Source organism: Rutidosis leptorrhynchoides, chromosome 2, assembly GCF_046630445.1.
Source record: "Rutidosis leptorrhynchoides isolate AG116_Rl617_1_P2 chromosome 2, CSIRO_AGI_Rlap_v1, whole genome shotgun sequence".
Classification (NCBI taxonomy): domain Eukaryota; kingdom Viridiplantae; phylum Streptophyta; class Magnoliopsida; order Asterales; family Asteraceae; genus Rutidosis; species Rutidosis leptorrhynchoides.
Genome location: NC_092334.1, coordinates 500395241 through 500421997, shown reverse-complemented (window position 1 = coordinate 500421997; position 26757 = coordinate 500395241). Strand labels below are relative to the sequence as shown.

General features: G+C 29.7%; 1 protein-coding gene and 1 long non-coding RNA gene across 3 annotated transcripts; one reads left to right on the top strand and one right to left on the bottom strand.

The window, feature by feature from the left end:
- Positions 1-1459: 1459 nt before the first annotated feature.
- Positions 1460-4057, top strand: LOC139894528 (large ribosomal subunit protein uL4-like). The gene is made up of 3 exons (XM_071877868.1): positions 1460-2113; positions 2328-2820; positions 3529-4057. Exons 1-3 carry the CDS (start codon positions 1503-1505, stop codon positions 3640-3642), a joined length of 1218 nt encoding a protein of 405 aa, XP_071733969.1. The 5' UTR covers positions 1460-1502; the 3' UTR covers positions 3643-4057.
- A 97-nt stretch (positions 4058-4154) lies between these two features.
- Positions 4155-22709, bottom strand: LOC139894529 (uncharacterized). Of its 2 annotated transcripts, none has more exons than XR_011775057.1 (7): positions 21734-22709; positions 20872-21324; positions 20341-20778; positions 6371-6579; positions 5573-5693; positions 4788-4897; positions 4155-4625 (listed from the first exon to the last, which is right to left on the bottom strand). It is a non-coding gene; the product is annotated as an uncharacterized lncRNA (long non-coding RNA). The 2 variants fall into 2 exon arrangements; XR_011775058.1 differs by having other exon boundaries at positions 4788-4858.
- Positions 22710-26757: the final 4048 nt, after the last annotated feature.

Genomic DNA, 26757 nt, shown 5'->3' with positions numbered 1-26757 from the left:
ATAAACTTAAAACATCAAAATATATTAAAAGTGTTGTAAATATATTTTGAACATACTTTGATATATATGTATATATTGTTATAGGTTCGTGAATCAACCAATGACCAAGTCTTACTTCCCGACGAAGTAAAAATTTGTGAAAGTGAGTTATAGTCCCACTTTTAAAATCTAATATTTTTGGGATGAGAATACATGCAGGTTTTATAAATGATTTACAAAATAGACACAAGTACGTGAAACTACATTCCATGGTTGAATTATCGAAATCGAATATGCCCCTTTTTATTAAGTCTGGTAATCTAAGAATTAGGGAACATACACCCTAATTGACGCGAATCCTAAAGATAGATCTATTGGGCCTAACAAACCCCATCCAAAGTACCGGATGCTTTAGTACTTCGAAATTTATATCATATCCGAAGGGTGTCCCGGAATGATGGGGATATTCTTATATATGCATCTTGTTAATGTCGATTACCAGGTGTTCACCATATGAATGATTTTTATCTCTATGTATGGGATGTGTATTGAAATATGAAATCTTGTGGTCTATTGTTACGATTTGATATATATATAGGTTAAACCTATAACTCACCAACATTTTTGTTGACGTTTAAAGCATGTTTATTCTCAGGTGAATACTAAGAGCTTCCGCTGTTGCACACTAAAATAAGGACAAGATTTGGAGTCCATGTTTGTATGATATTGTGTAAAAACTGCATTCAAGAAACTGATTTCGATGTAACATATTTGTATTGTAAACCATTATGTAATGGTCGTGTGTAAACAGGATATTTTAGATTATCATTATTTGATAATCTACGTAAAGCTTTTTAAACCTTTATTTATGAAATAAAGGTTATGGTTTGTTTTAAAAATGAATGCAGCCTTTGAAAAACGTCTCATATAGAGGTCAAAACCTCGCAACGAAATCAATTAATATGGAATGTTTTTAATCAATAAGAACGGGACATTTCAGTAACCAATCGAGGGGAAGCGGGGGGAAGCAATTTTTTTTTTTTCGTTATTTTTTGGAATTTTTTTTCCGGCATCAAGATCACATGAAAATATGAACATTTAAAAGAGACACTTCGTGATGAATGTTATTATTTAGGCGGGAAAACGATCGACAAAAATAACATTCAAGATAATATTGTTCGTGAAGAATATGAACGTTTTTTTTCTTCATGTTTGTGAAGTAAGATGCTGATATATATATATATATATTTTGCATTTTACATATTTAAGCTTCTTACTTTTCTACACGTATCTCTTTATTTTACCCAATATCACATGCTCTTATTGATAAATCTCGAAAAGTACAGTACAATAAAGATGAAGATGCTGTAAAAATGAAACGGACTATAATACATACGAAGCTTAATAATAGGCCTAAGCCCAGTCTCCGGCCCGAGCCCAACTAATTCATCAACATCCAATATACACTCTTTCGAGTACGAAGTGTGCACAGAAAACCCTAGATCACTTCGCATCCGAAAGAAATGGCCGCCGCTGCAGCACGCCCTCTGGTCACCGTCCAACCACTCGAATCCGACATGGCCACCGACGGTTCGAGCCTCCCTCTCCCTCACGTCATGAAATCGTCAATCCGTCCCGATATTGTGAACTTTGTTCACTCCAATATCTCCAAAAACTCCCGCCAACCGTACGCCGTTTCTCGCAAAGCCGGCCACCAAACCTCCGCCGAATCATGGGGAACCGGACGTGCTGTATCACGTATTCCACGTGTTCCTGGCGGTGGTACTCACCGTGCCGGCCAGGGTGCGTTCGGCAACATGTGTCGTGGTGGACGTATGTTCGCACCTACTCGGATCTGGAGAAGGTGGCACAGGAAGATCAATGTGAATCAGAAACGATACGCTGTCGTTTCAGCAATTGCTGCAAGTGCTGTGCCTTCGCTTGTGATGGCGCGTGGACATCGGATCGAAAGTGTTCCTGAACTTCCGTTAGTTGTTAGTGACACTGCTGAAGGAATTGAGAAGACGCAAAATGCATTTAAGGTGTTGAAGCAGATCGGTGCTTATGCTGATGCTGAGAAAGCTAAGGATTCTGTTGGAATTCGTCCTGGAAAGGGGAAAATGAGGAACAGAAGGTACTATTTGTTATATTGAAATTGTGCTGTGAATAGAAAGATCGGTGCTTATACTTATAATTATGTATATCTTTACTTTTTTATTAAGTGTATCATATCATATAAACTACTATATACTTACTAAGTTGTATATACATTTGTTATATTGAAATTATAGTTTAGATTTTCACTAGGTATATTGATAGTCATAATTTAATAATGTGCAAAATAACAGGTACATTTCTCGCAAAGGACCTTTGATTGTGTATGGTACTGAAGGTGCTAAACTGGTGAAGGCATTTAGAAACATTCCAGGAGTTGAGGTTGCTAATGTGGAGCGATTGAACTTACTGAAATTAGCTCCTGGAGGACATTTAGGAAGGTTCATCATTTGGACCAAATCGGCATTTGAGAAGCTGGATTCGATCTACGGATCATTTGAGAAGGCTAGTTCCAAGAAGAGTGGTTATGTGTTGCCTAGGGCGAAGATGGTGAATGCTGATTTGGCTAGAATTATCAACTCTGATGAGGTTCAATCAGTTGTGAAACCTATTAAGAAGGAGGTTAAGAGGGCACCAATGAAGAAGAACCCACTGAAGAACTTGAACACTATGTTGAGGTTGAATCCGTATGCTAAGACTGCTAAGAGGATGGCTTTGCTTGCTGAGGAACAGAGGAAGAAATCCAAGCAAGAGAAGCTTGACAAAAAGAGACAGCCAATATCTAAGGTACATATGACGTTCCCTTTATTGTTAGTCTTGTACAGAGTAGTATGTATGATTACAGAGTAGTGTATATGAACATTTGTTACATGCCACACTTTTTGATGTTTCTTTAGGTTGTTTGGTATATAATGATTTTCATAATAGTCGTTAAATTTTGATTTTGACGGGTAGCTTGGCTGTTCTCATATTAAATATGGTACCTTCATAATGTACATAACTGATACTAGGTTGAATTGCTTTATGTCTTTGTATTACAATCCTTTGTGTTGCATTAAGGTGTTTTTATTTGACTTACAATCATGAGCAGTGTTACTACCTAGCTTGCAATTTAATGAGAAGATATTATTGTTGTTTTTGCCTTTTGTAGTGTGCTGTAAATATTGTATCGAATCAGAGTCCTTTCTCTCTATTCTTTTGCAACTGTAATTCCTTAAGTGTTACATATTTATGCTATGACCTTATGACTTCACATCTATAACTCAACTGAGCGTGGCCGCATGTGATTGTTACTTATGTTAGGCCAATGTTTTTCATATTCCTAAACACACTCGAAAGTGTAGTAATTGCTTATACTTACTAGTTTTGACTTGATATGCTTATGCTAGTCTAGTTTTGACTTTGAGGTTAAATCATTTTTCTTTCGGTACTTGTTTGAAGTTGCTTTGTGATAATGTGTTTTTATGTATAATTTACTTTGCTTATTGCAAACAGGAGGAAGCGGCAAAGATTAAGACAGCTAGCAAGGCATGGTACAAGACTATGATCTCAGACAGTGACTATGCTGAGTTCGATGTTTTCACCAAGTGGCTTGGAGTTTCACAGTGATTTTTGCCCTTTTTTTCAATCGTTGCGTCTGTTTGTTAGGCTTATAAAAACTAGTCCCTAGTTCATACCACATCTGCCCTGGGTTTGGTTCTACTCCTGGACATCAGTTTTTGTTGTGTTTTATTACTGGTTTCACCTGGCACTGAGTTTTGTTTTGATTGAGCTTTTTTCACTTCTAAAACTTTGGCTTATCTATGTTTCTTACTCCATAAGACTATATCCAACCCAGACCTTCGGTGACGCTGACGTGGAGTTAGTGCACTTTTTTGCCTGCTGATGTGGAAAAGGTCATAATGGAACCTTCCCTAGTGGAATCAATGTCAAAGAGAAATGTTATATCCACTCAACTAGCTTTTAAGAGCCCGTGCGTTGCACGGTGACTCTTAATCAAAGAAAATTGAAACGTAAAATGTTATATCAATTAAATGTATGATAAACACAATATCACAAGTAGTGTTTTGGATGAAATAAGCATACTCTGCTTAAGTATTTATGTTTTACAAAAAAACACATACATTAAGGCTACTAAATCCGATAGTAGCAAAACACAAAGCACATCACCATTAGCAAATTTATATGTAACTACATCACAAAAAGTTGGATAACTGAAACTTTGTTTTACAAAAAACACATAGACTAAGGCTACTAAATCTGACATGTTAATTGTTTATTATGCTATATATGGAAAAGTGAATAACAACCTGGAGATGCGGAAACTACCTAAACACCAAACTTGTGACTTCCATTTTGTAACATAACAAACAAAAGTTTGTTGCGTCGGAATGTAATGAGACATTCTTCACCAGCAATGTATCCATTTGATTTGACAAACTTAGTCTATCAAGACCACACGTATAAATTTGGTTTTTTCTTTTGTGGTTCCTCTTTCAGACCCTATATATGAATAACTTTTTAGATATCATATCTTTCATAATGGCCGCCATTTTTAGTTCCAGAATATGAACAAACTCAGTTGGAAGTCGCTACAACACAAGAGTATGTATGTTGTTAAACAATGCTGGAATATTTGTAGATAAGGTGCAATAAACAATTAAACTTATATAAGGTACTATAATATCTCTGTTAATAATGTATAACTTTTAGCGGTTAAAAAAATAGTATGTCAGTTAACATGAGTAACTTACCCAAGTGTTTCCTTTGGGGATGTTGAACTTCTATACTCCACCACTCAACAATAGAGCGGCTATTTGATATCCTAAAAATCAATCTTTATTGCAATGAGCATCACTCATTTCTACATAAAGTGGTAATTAAAACCCTTTTAATTTAATTTATAAGATAACGGTAAGGTCTATGATATAAACTCTACATAAATCACTTTCAAACTTGACCATAAATCAATAGGTGCCACATTCCATTGACTTCAAACTCTAAAAGTGGACCTTTTAACTTATTTGACTATAAAACAATAGTTACACTACAACCATTTTACTATTGTATAAAGATGTGTTTGACCCATTACATAATAATTTTAGGCAACAACAAAATTGTACTAAACAGTCATCTGATCCGTGAACTGTAGGCATCGTACACAAAACCATGTTTACTACTAATCAAAAGTCAAAATGCTTGGAAATATTTCGTTCATCTTACTTGCATTTTGCATTCATGCTTCATATGCTGATTCAATAATAGAAAAACTTAACAGGAGTAGAATTGATAGGTCAAAGATCAAGCACATACAATGCCTTTAAATTACATGTAAACATGGTTTAAATTACATGTATACATGGTTAGAGCAAGATTTGAGCACATACAACGACTCCAAAATATCATAGGATGCCATCTCTCCGAATTTGCAATTTGTTTGCAATAGTTTCATGATTAAAAACCATATACTCATTTTCAACTTCATTCAAAACTAAGCACATTATTTTTTTCACTAATGTTCAACAAATAAGAAATGTACCTATTTGAAATTGGGTGGATGGTTGTAATCAGAGGATGGAACAAAACAGCTCAAACGTGCTCCAGGTATGCCTCCAACTCCGGATGGAACTTCTTGTAAGATGGAAACACTGTCAATAAGCCTGAAAGACAACTTCTTGTAAGATGTATAGTTGCATAAATAATAATAAATAAACAAAACTGAACATAAAAGAGATAGTATGTGATTATAATAGAACATAAGTTTTTATTATTCGTGATCGAAAACGAAATTATTTTCGTATCCGAACCAATAAAAATATAGGATCTTGGTTTCTAAAGTTTCCAAGTATGGTCATTTTGTATGCACACATTTCCACAACTTAACCCTATCTGTACAGTTCTTTTTCTCGTAAAAAGTACGAAATGGTGTTAGCAACATCTTATTTCAAGATTCGGCGCATAATTTTTAGTTTAGCTAGTTAATCAACTATGAAATCAAAATGTCACACGTTAAACAACTCTTAAAACCTGCTGCAGAAAACTTAAAAGTTAGAAACTCAAAACCAATATAGAAGTTATACATCTGATCTCTTAATAAAAACCTGTGGAAAAACATATGTGCTCTTATTGTCCAAGATATTAATCTGTAATATAAAATCATTTAAGTTTTAAGAGCATATATCATAAACAGAAAGTAAGTCACTTGGGCCAAATATTACTATTAAAAGTTTGAAAAAAATATTTATACTTGAGGCCAAATGAACTAAGATATGTCATATATAGAGAGCCATGTGCTTTGATTTTTGCACTTTATAACAAAAGTATAAAAGTTTCTTACCTAACTTACGAAGCTTTTGAAATTTCACATGTCCCGAACAAAAGTGAGAAGCCCGAAGCTTCTAAGTTACCAAAGTCCTTAACGTTGATGGGACGTTCGTTCGGTCTTTCTGAGGCTTCATGGAGATAATTACATTTATAACAAATTAATGGGTCACGCAACAGTCAAATTATCTCAACATCTCTTAGTTAAGATGATAAGTTTTTTGCCTGTATCCAATATCAGTAGCAAGTAAGTAATTGTATGCATCTCTTGAAAAAATAGATACAAATACAGAAACAATAGAAACTTAATATATGTAACTAAAACGCATATACAGTTTTATTACTCAAACAAATTAATACTTAATACATAAACAATAACAAACTTCATACAGCAGGTAACAAATATTCAATAAACAAAATATCCTATATTTATTTTTAAGTAGATGGTAAGTTACTCACATTTTATCTTTCTGATATCCCTCCCAATTATTATTGTTTCTATTTATATCTATACATCCCAGTTAACGTACTTTTGTAGTAGTGCCAATTTAATTCGAAGTTGTGACACCGAATATTGTTTTTAAAAGAGGTGTCAGGTTGGGTAATGGGCTTAATTGGGTCTGGCATACAGTTTTGTAATGTTTTTTAACTCCATAAATGTCTACAACATATAAACTGAAAGTGATTAACACAAGTATACAACCTAATCAAGACATGTTCCATCCAACACCTATAAATTATTTACTTTGTACAAAAACCCATTTGACCCGTTACCCAGCTTGCCGAAGGTTATACCAGTATATTACATCTACTATCTGAAAGGACCCGTCCTAATCCATCCGGACGAAGTCCGTGTCGATTATAAACGATTCACAACAGTTGATTACATCGCGAGGTATTTGACCTCTATATGATACATTTTACAAACATTGCATTCGTTTTTGAAAAGACAAACTTTCATTACAACGAAAGTTGACGGCATGCATACCATTTTATAATATATCTAACTATAACTGATTTAATAATAATCTTGATGATCTCAACGACTCGAATGCAACGTCTTTTGAAATATGTCATGAATGACTCCAAGTAATATCTTTAAAATGAGCAATTACACAGCGGAAGATTTCTTTCGTACCTGAGAATAAACATGCTTTCAAGTGTCAACCAAAAGGTTGGTGAGTTCATTAGTTTAACATAAATAATCATTTCCATCATTTTAATAGACCACAAGATTTTCATTTTCAGTTCTCATAAATATACGTCCCATGCATAGAGACAAAATATCATTCATATGGATTGAACACCTGGTAACCGACATTAACAATATGCATATAAGAATACCCCCATCATTCCGGGATCCTCCTTCGAACATGATATAAATTTCGAAGTACTAAAGCATCCGGTACTTTGGATGGGGCTTGTTGGGCCCGATAGATCTATCTTTAGGATTCGCGTCAATTAGGGTGTCTGTTCCCTAATTCTTAGATTACCAGACTAAATAAAAAGGGCCATATTCGGTTTAATAATTCAACCATAGAATGTAGTTTTGATTACTTATGTCTATTTCGTAAAACATTTATAAAAGCAGCGCATGTATTCTCAGTCCCAAAAATATATATTGCAAAAGCATTTAAAAAGGGAGCAAATGAAACTCACCTAATGTATTTTGTAGTAAAAATACATATGACGACATTGAACAAGTGTAAAGTTGGCTTCGGATTCACGAATCTATATCATGTATATATATATTAACACACATAATTGTAATCAAACAAATTTATATATATAATAATTTATTAGTTATATCATTTTTATATTAATAACCTATATGTTTCATATATTTATTTTATTTATTTAAAATAAATAAAAATACTAATTTTGTTATGTTATATGTATTTAATACATTTTTGTATATATATATATATATATATATATATATATATATATATATATATATATATATATATATATATTCTGTTTGTTAAAATTGTATTATTACTAGAATAATATTAGAAATGATAAGATAATAATAATGATAATAGAGTTAAAAATGATACTTTTAATATAAATAATAAAATGAAACTTTAATAAAAATAATACTTTTAATAAAAATGTTAATCTTAATAATAATATATAGTAATAATAATAATTCTAAAAGTAATGATTTTACTAATAGTAATAATGATACTATTATTTATATTAATAACTACAATGATAATAATACTACTAATAATAATAATAATACTAATACTTATGATAATAATAAAATTCATATAGGACAAGGATTAATCTGTTTCGAACTTGGGACCTCCCGTATAACACAAATACCCCTAACCACTTGAGCTAATCTGTTTTTCTGTTTAGGACAAGGATTAAAATTCATATAACTCTTCTAACAATCTGTTCCTCTTCCTCTTCTTGAAACCTAGTTATTATTATTAGTAATAATAATAATTCTAAAAGTAATGATTTTACTAATAGTAATAATGATACTATTATTTATATTAATAACTACAATGATAATAATACTAATAATAATAATAATAATACTAATACTTATGATAATAATAAAATTCATATAGGACAAGGATTAATCTGTTTCGAACTTGGGACCTCCCGTATAACACAAATACCCCTAACCACTTGAGCTAATCTGTTTTTCTGTTTAGGACAAGGATTAAAATTCATATAACTCTTCTAAAAATCTGTTCCTCTTCCTCTTCTTGAAACCTAGTTATTTTCTTTCCTGACAGTTCACTATAACATGATCATCACAAAATTATCATTTCATTATCTAAACCGTATCATTAATCATCATCATCACATCATAATCTTATTCATAATCATAACACGTTCATATACATCACCATCTTTATTATCATATGATATCATTATCAAAATCATCATTAACACATCGTGATTAAACTAATCATCACCATAATCACATCCTCGTGATTTTTATTATCGAACATCTCATCGTTTATTTACTATCATCATCACCAATACCTTCCTAACCTCTAATGCTTCATCAAATAATTGAAACCCTAAGCCTCATTTGAATTACATGTCATCGTTATCAATTGATCAATCAAACCTTGAGTAATATAATATAATGGCCATATAATATATCACTTCAATTACGGAATGGCTGTAGCAAAAAGGATCGACTTGGGCCCTTCAATAAAGTGATCACCCCACTAAACTTAAAATAAGGATAATATGTTGGCAGTATTATCAATTGGGTGGGTCATGTTTGTTGAAAAGCTAATCCATCTAATATCCTAATTGTTTATGTATTAAATTAAACTATCTTATATAATATAACTAGAACGTCCTGGCCATATTGAGTTCATTGTGGTCGCTGTTATATCACCATGAAAACATACCTATTAGATTTCATGTGGAGGATCAAAAAGAAGGAAGGGTGGTGTGTAGCGTTTGTTGTCGAATCGAAACAAGAAGAAAAATATTCGTCGAGCATGATTGTGGTTGTTTGTTCGGCATAGAGACATAAACATTGTTTGTTAGAAACTCAACAGCAACGTGTTTGAAGGCTGTTCAGGATCATCGATTGTAATCAAAAAAGTAGCCAGAATACTGGAGGGTGGCGACTTCATTTTCAATAGGAATATGTATGTAGAAAGTTGTGGTTGTGGTGATGGAATCGGTGGTGGTTAATTGGTGTCGTGAAGGTGTTATTTGAAACAAAATATAGAAGTGTTAATGATCGAATCATCATAGTTGCGGGTTTTCTGAGGAGATGGTTTGGTTTGTCTCATGAAGAAGAGAACAAGGAAAAGAAAGAGAGATTTAATGGATGTATCTACTATAATTGATCATACTGTTAAGTGAAGTCAACGTATAACAAAATCAAATAATGAAGATATGAATTTCAAATCACGAAGGACAGAAGTACATATATAAAATAAATAAATCGGGGTTGATTCTAACAGAATTTTGTATTTTGTCTGTGATTAGATCAACCAGCTATAATTGTAATCAGGAAGATTAATTTTTAATAAAGTAGATAAGGACTACTAACAAACTTGTACAATTCATTGATACTTTAATTAATATTAATAATAATTAATAATAAATATATTAATAATAATATTAATAATGTTATTAATAAATATAAATAATTAATAATACTAATAATAATAATAATAGAACTATTAATGATACTAATAATAATATTGTAAATGACATAAATTATATTAACTTTATTAATAATAATAATTTATTTAATAATAATAACAATAATTAATTATAATAATGATCTTAATAATTATGGTTTTTAATAGAATAATTATTATTATTTTATTAATGATAATAATCATAATATTAATTTTTAATGATAACAATATTATTAGTAGTATTAATAATATAACAAATTATATATAACAAATTTATTATCTATAAGTTATATATTTAATATAATGATATTAACAATACTAGTGTTGATATTAATATTAAAAGTGATAATAATATTACTTTAATCCCTATATTTTACATTATCATTTGATTTAATATCTTAATATTATATATTATTAATTATGTAATATAATATATTATATATAGTAGCTTATACTGAATATTTAATATTTACACAGTTTATATATACATACTAGTATATAATTGTGTTAGTATATTAATTACATCATATATTATACATGTAATATGAATACATTAATAATTTTTTATATATATAATTATTATATATCATTTTACTATATTATATTATTTCATAATAGAAATAGATATTATAGATTTCAACACATAATATTTATATCTTTTATATATATATTATAATTTATTTATACTTATTAATAGAAATCATATATAGATTCATATATATATATTTATTTATTTATAACAATTGTTCGTGAATCGTCGGAATTAGTCAAAGGTCAAAAGTACACATCAACACAGTTCAAAGTTTTTGAGACTTCAATATTACAGACTTTACTTATCGTGTCGAAATCATAGAAGATTAGGTTTAAATTTGGTCAGAAATTCCCGGGTCATCACAGTACCTACCCGTTAAAGAAATTTTGTCCCGAAATTTGAGTGAGGTCGTCATGGCTAACAATAAATATGTTTTCCTGACGAATATGAGCTGATAAATAGAGTTTTATCATTATTGAATAATATGGATAAAATGATTCGATTAATCGAAGCGTATGAATAAAGCTATCACAAAAGATGGAGATAAGGTAATAGATAGTCGTCTTTACTTTTGATGTAGTCATGATTGAATTTAGAAGATATGGTGCGTCATAGCTTTTGACGTAGAGGGTTGAATTCCGGAATTCAAGGGATTTATAGAAAATCTTATAAATCTAAAAGATTTGATTTCTTCGGCGAATAAGGAAAATAAGATCTCTATAATTAAATACGGTGATCCGCCTCGATTACTCTGTCTGATATTTCTATTATAAATTAAGCTCTTCCGTTCCCTTATTTTCATCATTTCTATTCTTTCATTCTTAATTCTTACTTCTAAAAGATTGGGAAAATGCTTCATCCAGTCCTACTCCTTGATATTTTCTTAATTATCATTTCTATCATCCTTCTTTTTAATCTTCCACCAGAAGAATCTGGTTACTTCTACTATTACCTTGGGGTGATACTATTCTTAATTCTACCGTGTCTTTATATTGCTATTTGTATTAATATCCACGGTTTGTAATTTATGTGTTGTTATCGGGCTTTATATCTTCCATTATACTTCGAAGTCCTTGCTTCTGTTTTCTATAATCATTGTCATCTCCAGTTAATACTTCCCCCTATTTGTTGCGATTTATACTCCAATTTCTGTTTCGGAGCTTTGTCCCTTCGTTTCTTCTTCTGGCGATTGGACATCTCTTGTAATGGTCCAGAATTCGCAGATATAAGTTTCAGAATGAACATTGTTAATGTCCTAAGAAAGAAACGGTAATAGGGCAATTTGACTTGTCAAATTACCAGAATTCAAGGAAAGATAGGACTATCAAGAAAAATATGTTCTTGATATGTTTATAGATTAGACATAACGTAAGAGTCGTGTAACATAGCATATGATGACGTTATGATCTGTGAATCATCACATTCCATTTAGAAACTCAGCATGACTTACTGTAATATAATCACGTTGATCAAGTGTCATTATATTATACTAACTCATGCATCAGTTCCCAACATTACTTCAATAACATTCATATTTTAAGCTCGAAAGTTTACAGAATATAGAAACTAACAGTTTCTATATGATGTAACACTGATAGCAAGAAGAGATTAATGATTTCAGATAAGAATAGTTATAAAAATATCTTCAGAAATATAGTGGATATTTATAACGAAAGATACGATGATATCTTGGATTTTATAATATCGAAGGATGGTGAAGAAAATTTGTCCGCAAGAGTTTGGAGTCAGAAGCAAGGTATTCGCTAAAGATTTCAGCAGGCATTGAATCATTTGGATTCTTTGAAGTCAAACTTATTCTTTGTGATTTGTCCACGACTTCCTTCATAGTTTCGCATAATTCGCTTTTCGATACTAAATTTTCTATTGAATGTTTCCAATATAATGATACACAGGAAGCACGAAGAGGTATATAATTTCGGACGAAAATATTTATGAAAATATCCTCGGAAATATCGAAGATATTGATGATGATATTTTGGAATTTCTAAGTTCGATGGTTGATGGAGAAAGATTTTCCGCAAGATTTTAACATGACTTCGGAGCAGGATATTCTCTAAAGATTTCATCGGATCCAGAATTACCTGGATTCTTTGAATATAGGGTTTGGTCCTTGTATTTGTCCTTGGTCTCCTTCATGGTTAGCTCAATCCGTTTTCCAGTTCCAACTTTTCTGAGCTTTTCCAACAAACTATTCTTTATTATCAAACTTCTGGTTGTTAAGATCGTTTACGGTTGTCTACGATTTCTGCTGCTTAATTAAGCTTTTTCAATATTCAGAGTATTGATTTGTAGACTGGGTGCTTTTCAAAATTTCAGAATGGAAGGTCATTATTCTAGAAGATAAATGTTATACATATAACTGTTGATGTAGGTATGCTGTGAGTTTTCAAAGTACTGATTGCCGATTCCTCTACATTTACTGCTACCATATCCGAATCATTGGTTATCAATCCGAGGTGATTTCAAGAGAATTGTGTTTTTAGATGATTAAACGCTGACGGTAATATGGTGGAATATAAAAGGTTCCCCGGTAACAATAAAAGAGCATACATATAAATCAAGGTGATAATAAGGTTGTTTCGAACGAAAAGTCGAAGTTGATTTGTTGGAGCTGTGACAAAATTTGCTACTTTGAAAGGAATTATCAAGTTATTTTGGGTAATAATAACACTAAAGGAATTAGCACAACTACGTGTTAAACGTTTACTCAATTTTCGAGAGTTTTTCAGATGCATAACTAAATGCATCAATCTTTTCTCCCGTAGATGTAGTGTGGTTGGTTCATCTTCTCGTTTGAGATGTTTTCAAGAATCATGAAAGGTTTGAATGTGGATCTTAATCGTCAAGATACAAATGAGGTTTGAGATGAAATCAAGTAGCAAACTTGAAGAATTTGTTTAGTTTCATATGTTATATTCAAAATTTTAATTCATTTTAATTTGTCCAATATTATTAGTCTACAATCGATAGTCCAATAATTCATATATAGCTTAATATGTAATATTTGAATTAATTAATATGTATCGTGACCCGTGTACATGTCTCTGACTCGATCACAACTCAAATTATATATATTATTGTAGAATCAACCTCAACCCTGTATAGAGAACTCGATCATTACTGCATATAGAGTGTCTATGGTTATTCCAAATAATATATATATATATATATGCGTCGATATGATATGTCAAAACCTTGTATACGTGTCCCGATATTTAAAGTGCGTAAAATAAATACAGAAATTAAATGACAATAAATAAAATTGCGAGAATATAAATTGCGAAAAGGTAAATTGCGATAAATAAAAATGTAATCAGTTAGCTAAGAACAATTAGCTAGGATTTTGTTAGCGTGTTTTCTTTTTTTCTTTTTTTTATAGCAAAAATTTCTCATAGTTTTTTCTCATAGTTAATTAGTCTGTTTCTAACAAATTTTATTTTATCAAATGTTTTTCTTCATTATGTCACTTGTTGGATTCTGATAGGCCAAAATCCAAATTTAAAATTTAATGAAAATGGTTATTCTGCGGTGAACGGATACGGATACCGGTGGATGTAAGTAGGATAGTGAATGACTGTTGAATCAGATTCGAAGAATATACAGCGTAACTTATTAAAGTGAAATCTAAATATTCCTCGGGTATTACCTACCCGTTAAAATATTTTCACCATTAACAGTTGGTACGAAAGAATTTTTAATTACAATCTTTATGAAAATATACTTGTATATATATTTTCTTCAGATGCAATCATGGATTTAATGAGTTAATATGATATTAAACTCATTTGATTTACGTTAGAACAAGAATATATAATCTCTAAAACATTAGAGATTACATATTCGCCATGTTGAACGAAGATAAATGATGCAGAACGTCATGTACAACGATGATTATGTTCGGGGTATCGATTGTGATGTTGAGGCGTGTGTTGTTGTGGTTTGTGTTGTTGCTGGTGATACAGTTGATACCGTTGATGTTGTTGAAGCTGGTACATTTTGCACCATATTTTCCAAGGCTACAACTCAGCCGCGAAACTCATTTACTTTATTACTCCGGGATGATTGTCGGTATGAACGAGCGAATGAATAAGGTTTTAAATCTGACTTGTGATATAGTCGCGGCGAGATACTCTGGAAATGATAGAGAAAATGGTGTTACGAACAGGTTCGCCGGTAAGTGCTTCAGGTTCTTCACCAAGAGTACAGGTTAATGAGTGAAAAGGATCGCCTTCTTCTCGTCTCCATTGATTTAGTCGACCACGTAACCATCAGATGAATTGAGGATGGATGATTGGTTGATTCATTTCAGTGACACTGCTTTCGGAGCTCGAGTGAAACTCTATGTTGGAATAGCTGTCGGAATAACTATCGGAATCTAAGGGACTCGAACTGGTTGAGGAATTCATCTCGTACGATCAGATGAAGGATTTTCGTTAAGAAATAGATTATAGGATGTAGATTAGTACCCTGCAATACATAATTTACATATGCATATATAATACTAAAATCCCACAAGTTACGGAGGAATCTACGGAATCTGTCAGGCAAAGTCTACAGTAACAGATATGCTAAGATATGAATTAGCAGATATGCTAAGATACGAATTTTGTCTGTATACTATTCATGCAATCATTGCAGTAAGATATGTCTAGACTAAGAATAATAAGCAGGTAATTTCCTAAGGATGATAAACAGATGATTACCGACAAAACTGATAAGCAAAACTTTTGACATACAGACACGGTCGAAGTCCAGACTCCCTAAGGTATCCTAACGGCTATCAGTTAGACACACTAATGCAAGACCTGGTTCGCTAAGACCACCGCTCTGATACCAACTGAAAGGACCCGTCCTAATCCATCCGGACGAAGTCCATGTCGATTATAAACGATTCACAACAGTTGATTACATCGCGAGGTATTTGACCTCTATATGATACATTTTACAAACATTGCATTCGTTTTTGAAAATACAAACTTTCATTACAACGAAAGTTGACGGCATGCATACCATTTTATAATATATCTAACTATAACTGATTTAATAATAATCTTGATGATCTCAACGACTCGAATGCAACGTCTTTTGAAATATGTCATGAATGACTCCAAGTAATATCTTTAAAATGAGCAATTACACAGCGGAAGATTTCTTTCGTACCTGAGAATAAACATGCTTTCAAGTGTCAACCAAAAGGTTGGTGAGTTCATTAGTTTAACATAAATAATCATTTCCATCATTTTAATAGACCACAAGATTTTCATTTTTAGTTCTCATAAATATACGTCCCATGCATAGAGACAAAATATCATTCATATGGATTGAACACCTGGTAACCGACATTAACAATATGCATATAAGAATATCCCCATCATTCCGCGATCCTCCTTCGGACATGATATAAATTTCGAAGTACTAAAGCATCCGGTACTTTGGATGGGGCTTGTTGGGCCCGATAGATCTATCTTTAGGATTCGCGTCAATTAGGGTGTCTGTTCCCTAATTCTTAGATTACCAGACTAAATAAAAAGGGGCATATTTGGTTTAATAATTCAACCATAGAATGTAGTTTTGATTACTTATGTCTATTTCGTAAAACATTTATAAAAGCAGCGCATGTATTCTCAGTCCCAAAAATATATATTGCAAAAGCATTTAAAAAGGGAGCAAATGAAACTCACCTAATGTATTTTGTAGTAAAAATACATATGACGACATTGAACAAGTGTAAAGTTGGCTTCGGATTCACGAATCTATATCATGTATATATATATTAACACACATAATTGTAATCAAACAAATTTATATATATAATAATTTATTAGTTATATCATTTTTATATTAATAACCTATATGTTTCATATATTTATTTTATTTATTTAAAATAAATAAAAATACTAATTTTGTTATGTTATATGTATTTAATACATTTTTGTATATATATATATATATATATATATATATATATATATATATATCTTTTGTTTGTTAAAATTGTATTATTACTAGAATAATATTAGAAATGATAAGATAATAATAATGATAATAGAGTTAAAAATGATACTTTTAATATAAATAATAAAATGAAACTTTAATAAAAATAATACTTTTAATAAAAATGTTAATCTTAATAATAATATATAGTAATATTAATAATTCTAAAAGTAATGATTTTACTAATAGTAATAATGATACTATTATTTATATTAATAACTACAATGATAATAATACTAATAATAATAATAATAATACTAATACTTATGATAATAATAATAATAATAATAATAATAATAATAATAATAATAATTATAATAATAATAATAAGTTAATAAAAGAAGACTACCTCAAAGGAATAAATTCCAAAAAGAAAACAGCCCATGCCGGGCTCGAACCTGAGACCTCACGCTAACCCAACACCTTCTCTAACCATTCCTCTGTCATTCCTTATCTGCCTTTATACTAATTTTTATTTCTATAACCTGTTTGTACAACATAATCGCCCCAACATACTAGTTTGGATCACAGCCCAACAGAAACCACAGCCCATCAGGCTCGAATAATCCCAAGAGCCCAGCTAAAAATATATATATATATATATATATATATATATATATATATATATATATATATATATATATATATATATATATATATTCAATCGTACCTTGTCTAGTTTCGAACTTGGGACCTCCCGTATAACACAAATACCCCTAACCACTTGAGCTAATCTGTTTTTCTGTTTAGGACAAGGATTAAAATTCATATAACTCTTCTAAAAATCTGTTCCTCTTCCTCTTCTTGAAACCTAGTTATTTTCTTTCCTGACAGTTCACTGTAACATGATCATCACAAAATTATCATTTCATTATCTAAACCGTATCATTAATCATCATCATCACATCATAATCTTATTCATAATCATAACACGTTCATATACATCACCATCTTTATTATCATATGATATCATTATCAAAATCATCATTAACACATCGTGATTAAACTAATCATCACCATAATCACATCCTCGTGATTTTTATTATCGAACATCTCATCGTTTATTTACTATCATCATCACCAATACCTTCCTAACCTCTAATGCTTCATCAAATAATTAAAACCCTAAGCCTCATTTGAATTACATGTCATCGTTATCAATTGATCAATCAAACCTTGAGTAATATAATATAATGGCCGTATAATATATCACTTCAATTACGGAATGGCTGTAGCAAAAAGGATCGACTTGGGCCCTTCAATAAAGTGATCACCCACTAAACTTAAAATAAGGATAATATGTTGGCAGAATTATCAATTGGGTGGGTCATGTTTGTTGAAAAGCTAATCCATCTAATATCCTATTTGTTTATGTATTAAATTAAACTATCTTATATAATATAACTACAACGTCCTGGCCATATTGAGTTCATTGTGGTCGCTGTTATATCACCACGAAAACATACCTATTAGATTTCATGTGGAGGATCAAAAAGAAGGAAGGGTGGTGTGTAGCGTTTGTTGTCTAATCGAAACAAGAAGAAAAATATTCGTCGAGCATGATTGTGGTTGTTTGTTCGGCATAGAGACAGAAACATTGTTTGTTAGAAACTCAACAGCAACGTGTTTGAAGGCTGTTCAGGATCATCGATTGTAATCAGAAAAGTAGCCAGATTACTGGAGGGTGGCGACTTCATTTTCAATAGGAATATGTATGTAGCAAGTTGTGGTTGTGGTGATGGAATCGGTGGTGGTTAATTGGTGTCGTGAAGGTGTTATTTGAAACAAAATATAGAAGTGTTAATGATCGAATCATCATAGTTGCGGGTTTTCTGAGGAGATGGTTTGGTTTGTCTCACGAAGGAGAGAACAAGGAAAAGAAAGAGAGATTTAATGGATGTATCTACTATAATTGATCATACTGTTAAGTGAAGTCGACGTATAACAAAATCAAATAATGAAGATATGAATTTCAAATCACGAAAGACGGAAGTACATATATAAAATAAATAAATCGGGGTTGATTCTAACAGAATTTTGTATTTTATCTGTGATTAGATCAACCAGCTGTAATTGTAATCAGGAAGATTAATTTTTAATAAAGTAGATAAGGACTACTAACAAACTTGTACAATTCATTGATACTTTAATTAATATTAATAATAATTAATAATAAATATATTAATAATAATATTAATAAGGTTATTAATAAATATAAATAATTAATAATACTAATAATAATAATAATAGAACTATTAATGATACTAATAATAATATTGTAAATGACATAAATTATATTAACTTTATTAATAATAATAATTTATTTAATAATAATAACAATAATTAATTATAATAATGATCTTAATAATTATGGTTTTTAATAGAATAATTATTATTATTTTATTAATGATAATAATCATAATATTAATTTTTAATGATAACAATATTATTAGTAGTATTAATAATATAACAAATTATATATAACAAATTTATTATCTATAAGTTATATATTTAATATAATGATATTAACAATACTAGTGTTGATATTAATATTAAAAGTGATAATAATATTACTTTAATCCCTATATTTTACATTATCATTTGATTTAATATCTTAATATTATTTATTATTAATTATGTAATATAATATATTATATATAGTAGCTTATACTGAATATTTAATATTTACACAGTTTATATATACATACTAGTATATAATTGTGTTAGTATATTAATTACATCATATATTATACATGTAATATGAATACATTAATAATGTTTTATATATATAATTATTATATATCATTTTACTATATTATATTATTTCATAATAGAAATAGATATTATAGATTTCAGCACATAATATTTATATCTTTTTTATATATATTATAATTTATTTATACTTATTAATAGAAATCATATATAGATTCATATATATATATTTATTTATTTATAACAATTGTTCGTGAATCGTCGGAATTAGTCAAAGGTCAAAAGTACACATGAACACAGTTCAAAGTTTTCGAGACTTCAATATTACAGACTTTGCTTATCGTGTCGAAATCATAGAAGATTAGGTTTAAATTTGGTCGGAAATTCCCGGGTCATCACACTATCTAAGTTCGAAAAGCATGATTTATCATATATCCGCACACCCACATTTGAAAGCGTACTTATTGCATTAGTATGTCAAATTCTGTTCATTTTCTAGCTATTTTAAGTTACATGTTTGACATGTTATAGAGCCGGAACATAGACAAGATAGACTGATATATAAACCAAATGGGCCAAGGTTGCTACCTCTAGTAAAAATGCAAGCAATAAAAATGATAAGATGTTACAGTGGCCATCTCCATTGATGGAGTTAGCTGTTACTTTTGCAGTGCCCTCGTCAAAGAATTTAGAAGTCTTGGTCATATTCGAGTCCTCCAAATACTGGTTGGGACTGAAGTTCATTTACATATATATTTGCAGTTTCATAGTCAAACCGATTGCCCCTAGATATTTTTCGGGTAGTCAGGTTTAGCATCAGCCCAGTCCAGATGGACCCTCATGATTTTCCATAAGGCGAGATATGTATCTCTCCTTTTGTCTTCTTTCTTTATCCTTCTTCTCAAATAGCCATATCTCTCACATGGTGTATCCGTTCCAAGTGAACTGGTACCTCTAAGCTTCACCACTTTCAACATTTATCTCATATCTTGAGTATTGACCCACTGAGGATGATGACATATAGACCTGCGTGTTTAATTCAAGTAGACCTTTTAGAATCACTTATTTTGGTCCAGTCTACAGGTATAAACACCAGCTTGTTTATAACAGATAAAATACCTCGAAGGTCTGCATCGACTTTTTTCAGAATTGTGCATTGACGAACTCCCATTCCACAATTTTATTGCAGCTGTTTTAATTTATATCATCATCTTATTTTTATATAGCAGTTGTCATAAAAGATGTATCAGAATTATTGATAAGTCCTAAAAATCATAAGCATAGTAAAAAAAATGAATAAATGCGGTAAATAAGATATGATACTGAAAGTGACTAACCCCGCTCCATGCGAGAGCAATAGCCATGATTGTTGTTGCTTTCATTACATAGGACAGAGGATTCCACATAAAGCCTAAAAAGTTGACGATATCGAATTGAAATATGAGTTGCTTACTTACTTACTTCGATCAGAGTACGTAGCATGTAGATAGTCTTCATTATAATTGTTGATCATCACATATCACTCCCACTGCTTGCATCACTGATGGGTATGAGTTCAAGACCCTTAGCAACCTAAAAAATGATAGTCAATGTCCATGCTACTCAATTATGAATTATTCACATCAAAAAGACTACAAAGAGTTATATTGAACCTCATAACTTGAGTTATACTTCATTTTTGTATCAATAATTAGGTTATGTTCACAACCCTAGAAGATATGGGAATGTATTAATAGCGTATTCGTAGTTTATTCATTACAACAACATCAACTACATTATCAATAATTTATTGATTTATTCATTTTGGGTACTTATTAACAGTAGATAGGAAAGTGTTTATTAGTTGAAGCAGTTTAACTTGTACTCCGTAATATATAAATCTGTACTTGTTAACCCGCAAACCTACTCCTAATCTGATCATTTTGCCACAAGTATCCAATCATAATAACAATAAAAAAAACATTGACATATAAAACCTTACCTAGTGTTAGATGTCTGATAGCCATTAGTTTCAAATGCTCGGGAAGAGGAACGATTGACCAGTTTACGAACTCCTTCACCTCATGATGTGTTAATTTTGTACAATCTTCCTAATACCTTACTCCAACCTTATAATCTTTCTAATACCTTACCATGTCGATTTTAATCAACATGGTGATAAATTTAGGTTTCAAATTTTGAAGATCCAATTTCACCATTCCACTGGATTATAGTAAACCGTAATTCATTCAACCAATCAATCAAACACTTGGTGTGCAATTGAAAATTAGCATTCATCAAACAAACTCCATTAAAACTCAATTTATAAAACTAAATTGGTTGTGAGTAAACAAACATCTATTGATACATAACTTACATTAAAACTTGAATTAGAAACAAAAAAAAATAAAAAAGAAATCAACTACATCATTGAAGCAGAGAAAATATGAGAATGAATGGTAAAAGATAGTGTCAAAACAACATGTATGATAGTTAACAATGATTACATAATTCATAAAAATGACTACCTGGTAGATAGCCATTATTCTTAAAAACCAAACCCTCTTCCGAATCCATTAATGAAAGACTAATACAGCACAACCAATGAAGACTTGGCCGATGCGTCAATTAGGGCTGCTATACGTTAAATTTTCTGCATCGTGAATCGGAATTAGTCGCAAGGGAATTAACGATGTAGTTTCGGTATATTGTGAACCAATTACAATTACAATTCATTAAATTGTTAACGAATCCTAACAAACTTGAAAAAAATGGACATAAATCACGGATAATTAACGGAATTGTTTTGAGTGATTTTTGAAATAGCAGGAGATGAGATCGAAGGAGATTAGGGTTGCGGTGGATCTGCGTAAACAGTTAAAGAGAGATATTAGATTTAGATGTGTGGCGATTGAGAAGATAGAAGAAGAAGAACAATTAGATTAGGGTAACTGAGGGAAACAGATTGAATTCGTGTAGGTGTGAGAGAATTTTTTTTTTTTTTTTAAGAATACGTACCTGAATAATTCTAGGGTATGACACGTGTAAGAAGAGTAGGGGTATTCTTAGGGTGTGACACATAGGATGTGTAGGTCATGCTTTATGTGAGGTAGGAGATTTTTTACACAATTAATTTCACTCAGATGGCACACTGACATGAAAATTTACATGATAATTTTTCACCTTTTTCGTTAATTAGTGTTACTTATAATTCTAATTTATTATCTTTTCCATTTTAAAATTGTACTTGCGTAATTATGGAGTGATTTTTATGGCTCTCTTCCAAATACTCCCACTATTCTCCAAAGTTCTACTTTTAACACTCATTGTTAAATGTACGAAGCTTTTGAAACTAATTCGAATAAACTGATAATCGCAAAATGATATTGAGGGGTGTTTGGATTAGTGTTTTGAAAATCAATTATGCGTTTTGAATAATCAGAATCAGATAATCATCTGTAGTAAAACGTGATATGGATGAATGGTGTTTGGATTAGATTATGCAGTTTGATATCGCAATAATCAAATAATTAGTATTTTAAGTATTTGGAGAAATCAAAATATTTTATAAAATGACTAAAATAGACATTGTTATAATTAAGTTCACTGTTATAATTAATTAGCATGTAAAAAAATGTAAAAAAAATTATGTTCACTGTTATTTTTAAACATATAGTTATATAACAAAAATTACAAAATATAATATATAATTATAATTATTATCATTATATTTTATATGTTCAGGTTTTATTTTACTTCTCATTTTCATCTCACATTCAGTTAAATGACTACAATTTTCACTTTATATATTCATAATATATAATTCTTTTAATATATTATAATAACAATCTTCTATACATAACTAAAGATTGATTCCTATTGTCAATAAATGAGCTACATTATCCCCCTTATTAAGCAAAGAAAAACATAAAAAAATATTAATAATTACCTATTTTAATAAAGGAAGAGAAAAAAGAAAAAAAAAGATTTTAAGCTATCTATCTTCTGTGTAATTAATACTAATTAATACTAATAATATGTAATATAAAGTAATGAAAATTGATAAGTTTAAAAAACATAAATTCACTAATAATACATTTGATCTTCATTATGAAGGTGAATATAAGTTATGGAAACTTGTTAGCCTTTAATCATTTAATTAGTCTTTTCACTATCCATTTATATGTTGAATCCTTTATACTATAACTAGACTTTAAGAGCCCGTGCGTTGCACGGTTGACTCTAATAAGACTAAGTATTAAAACATAAGGTAATGATCACATATCAAATGAACATTGAAAATAAAACATCATAGTAATCCATATTACTATATTGTAATTAAAGATTTGTATTGATTCAATGAAAAAAAAAATACATATTAAAAGTTTGACAAAGCATCAAAATAAATATTACACATAATAGTCCATATATCAGTTCATTAGTACATAATAATCCATAATGTAAAGGTTGGGTAACCTGAAATCCTTCATGATAATACATGTAGTCGAATTCATAATTTATAAACAAAAGTACCCAAACCATACAGTAAAGTAAATTTTTGACACAAAATTAGTTGATTAGAAACACAACTTGACAAAAGATAGTAGGATTACTTAAGATTGGAATAACTGACATCGTTAGAGCTGCATAGAAACGTTGTGTTTTTTGACTTCATGAATACGAAAAAGTCGATAGTCACGGGTGAATGAAATGAGCAGTTTGTCTCCATTTTTGAATTCATTAGCTTCCAGAGTCTTTCCATCCAGTAGAGACTGCCAAATTCGGCTTCTTCTTATTTATTTCTTGAATGAGCAGTTTGTCTCCACTATTTTGAAAGGACCCGTTCATATACATTATAAACGATTCACAATAGTTGATTACATTGCGAGGTATTTGACCTCTATATGATACATTTTACAAACATTGCATTCGTTTTTAAAAGACAAACTTTCTTTACATCGAAAATTGACAGGCATGCATACCATTTCATAATATCCACTATCCAACTATAAATTGATTTAATAATAATCTTTGATGAACTCAATAACTCGAATGCAACGTTCTTCGAAATATGCTATGAAAGACTCCAAGTAATATATTTAAAATGAGCAAATGCATAGCGGAAGATTTCTTTAACACCTGAGAATAAACATGCTTTAAAGTGTCAACCAAAAGGTTGGTGAGTTCATTAGTTTATCATAATCATTTATTTCCATCATTTTAATAGACCACAAGAATTTCATTTTCAGTTCTCATAAATATACGTCCCATGCATAGAGACAAAAATAATCATTCATATGGTGAACACCTGGTAACCGACATTAACTAGATACATATAAGAATATCCCCTATCATTCCGGGATCCTCTTTCAGACATGATATAAATTTTGAAGTACTAAAGCATCCGGTACTTTGGATGGGGTTTGTTAGGCCCAATAGATCTATCTTTAGGATTCGCGTCAATTAGGGTGTCTGTTCCCTAATTCTTAGATTACCAGACTTTAATAAAAAGGGGCATATTCGATTTCGATAATTCAACCATAGAATGTAGTTTCAATTACTTGTATCTATATCGTCAAACATTTATAAAGCAGCGCATGTAATCTCAGTCCCAAAAATATATATTGCAAAAGCATTTAAAAAGGGAGCAAATGAAACTTACCATACTGTATTTCGTAGTAAAAATACATATAACGTCATTGAACAAGTGCAAGGTTGGCCTCGGATTCACGAACCTAAATTAATTATATATATTTATGTGTTGGTCAATATTTGTCTAACAAATTAGGTCAAGTCATAGTGTACCACAATCCTAATGCTCGAGACTAATATGCAAAAGTCAACAAAAGTAAATTTGACTCAAAATAATTTCCAAAAATCTATACATGATTAATATATAGTTTAAATATCGTCATTTTATATTTTTAAATATTTTTAAAAGATTTATTAGAGTAAATAATATAATTTATTTATTAATAAATAAAATTTTATATTAAATTTATATAATAAAATATACTTTTATATATATTAAGTAATAAAATTTATAGGGTTCGTTTAATATCATAAAGATAATATGATAGGTATTATTAAAGTAAGTTATTACACGTAGTAAAATATGTTTGTATCACATATTTATTTGATAAAATAATATCTATAATGATAGTAAGTAAAAGTTTTATTATTTTATAATAATAATTATTATTATAAAAATATCAATATTTATAATTACTAAGATGACATTATGATAAAACGATAATTCTAATTATGATAACTTTAATATTTACGATAATTTTTAATATTATCTTTAAAATAATAATTCTATTTAAAATAATAATAATAATGATATTTTATAGTAACAATGACATTTCTATTAAAATGATAATTTTTGTTAAAATGATAGTTTTAATACTAACGATACTTTTAATAATAATAGTAATGATAAAAATAATAAGAACGATAATTTTATCTAAATCAATATCTTATAATATTTTAATTTCATCATGATACTCTTACTCATTATTTCCTAATCGTTTCGTTTAATAGCTTTTAATCGTCTTTTATATCGTGTTCATAATAATGATAATAATAGTAATCAAAATAATTAGGTGTTACAAATATTTGTTTTAATTACACTAATATTAATAATGATAGTTACTATAACATTATTAACAATAATACTAATAATTATCTTAATGATAATATAGTAATAATAATAATAACAATAACAATAACAATAACCATTTTTAAATAATGATATATATATATATATATATATATATATATATATATATATATATATATATATATTAATAATGATAATAATAATAATAATAATACTACTAATAATAATAATAATAATAATTGGATAATAATAATAATAATACTAATTATAACTTTAACGATAATAACGATAGTAATAATAAAAAAAAATAACAATTTTTAATGATAAATCCCTTTTATTGATAAAGATAATAATAATGATAATAATAAGACAAAACTAGAACGACAATAAAAACGACGATAATA

Excerpts from the sequence above, each read along its gene's own strand:
- LOC139894528 (XM_071877868.1), top strand. The coding sequence starts at position 1,503 with ATGGCCGCCGCTGCAGCACGCCCTCTGGTCACCGTCCAACCACTCGAA. Across the intron at positions 2,114-2,327 it reads GGGAAAATGAGGAACAGAAG|GTACATTTCTCGCAAAGGAC; the intron begins GTACTATTTGTT and ends GCAAAATAACAG. Across the intron at positions 2,821-3,528 it reads AGAGACAGCCAATATCTAAG|GAGGAAGCGGCAAAGATTAA; the intron begins GTACATATGACG and ends TATTGCAAACAG.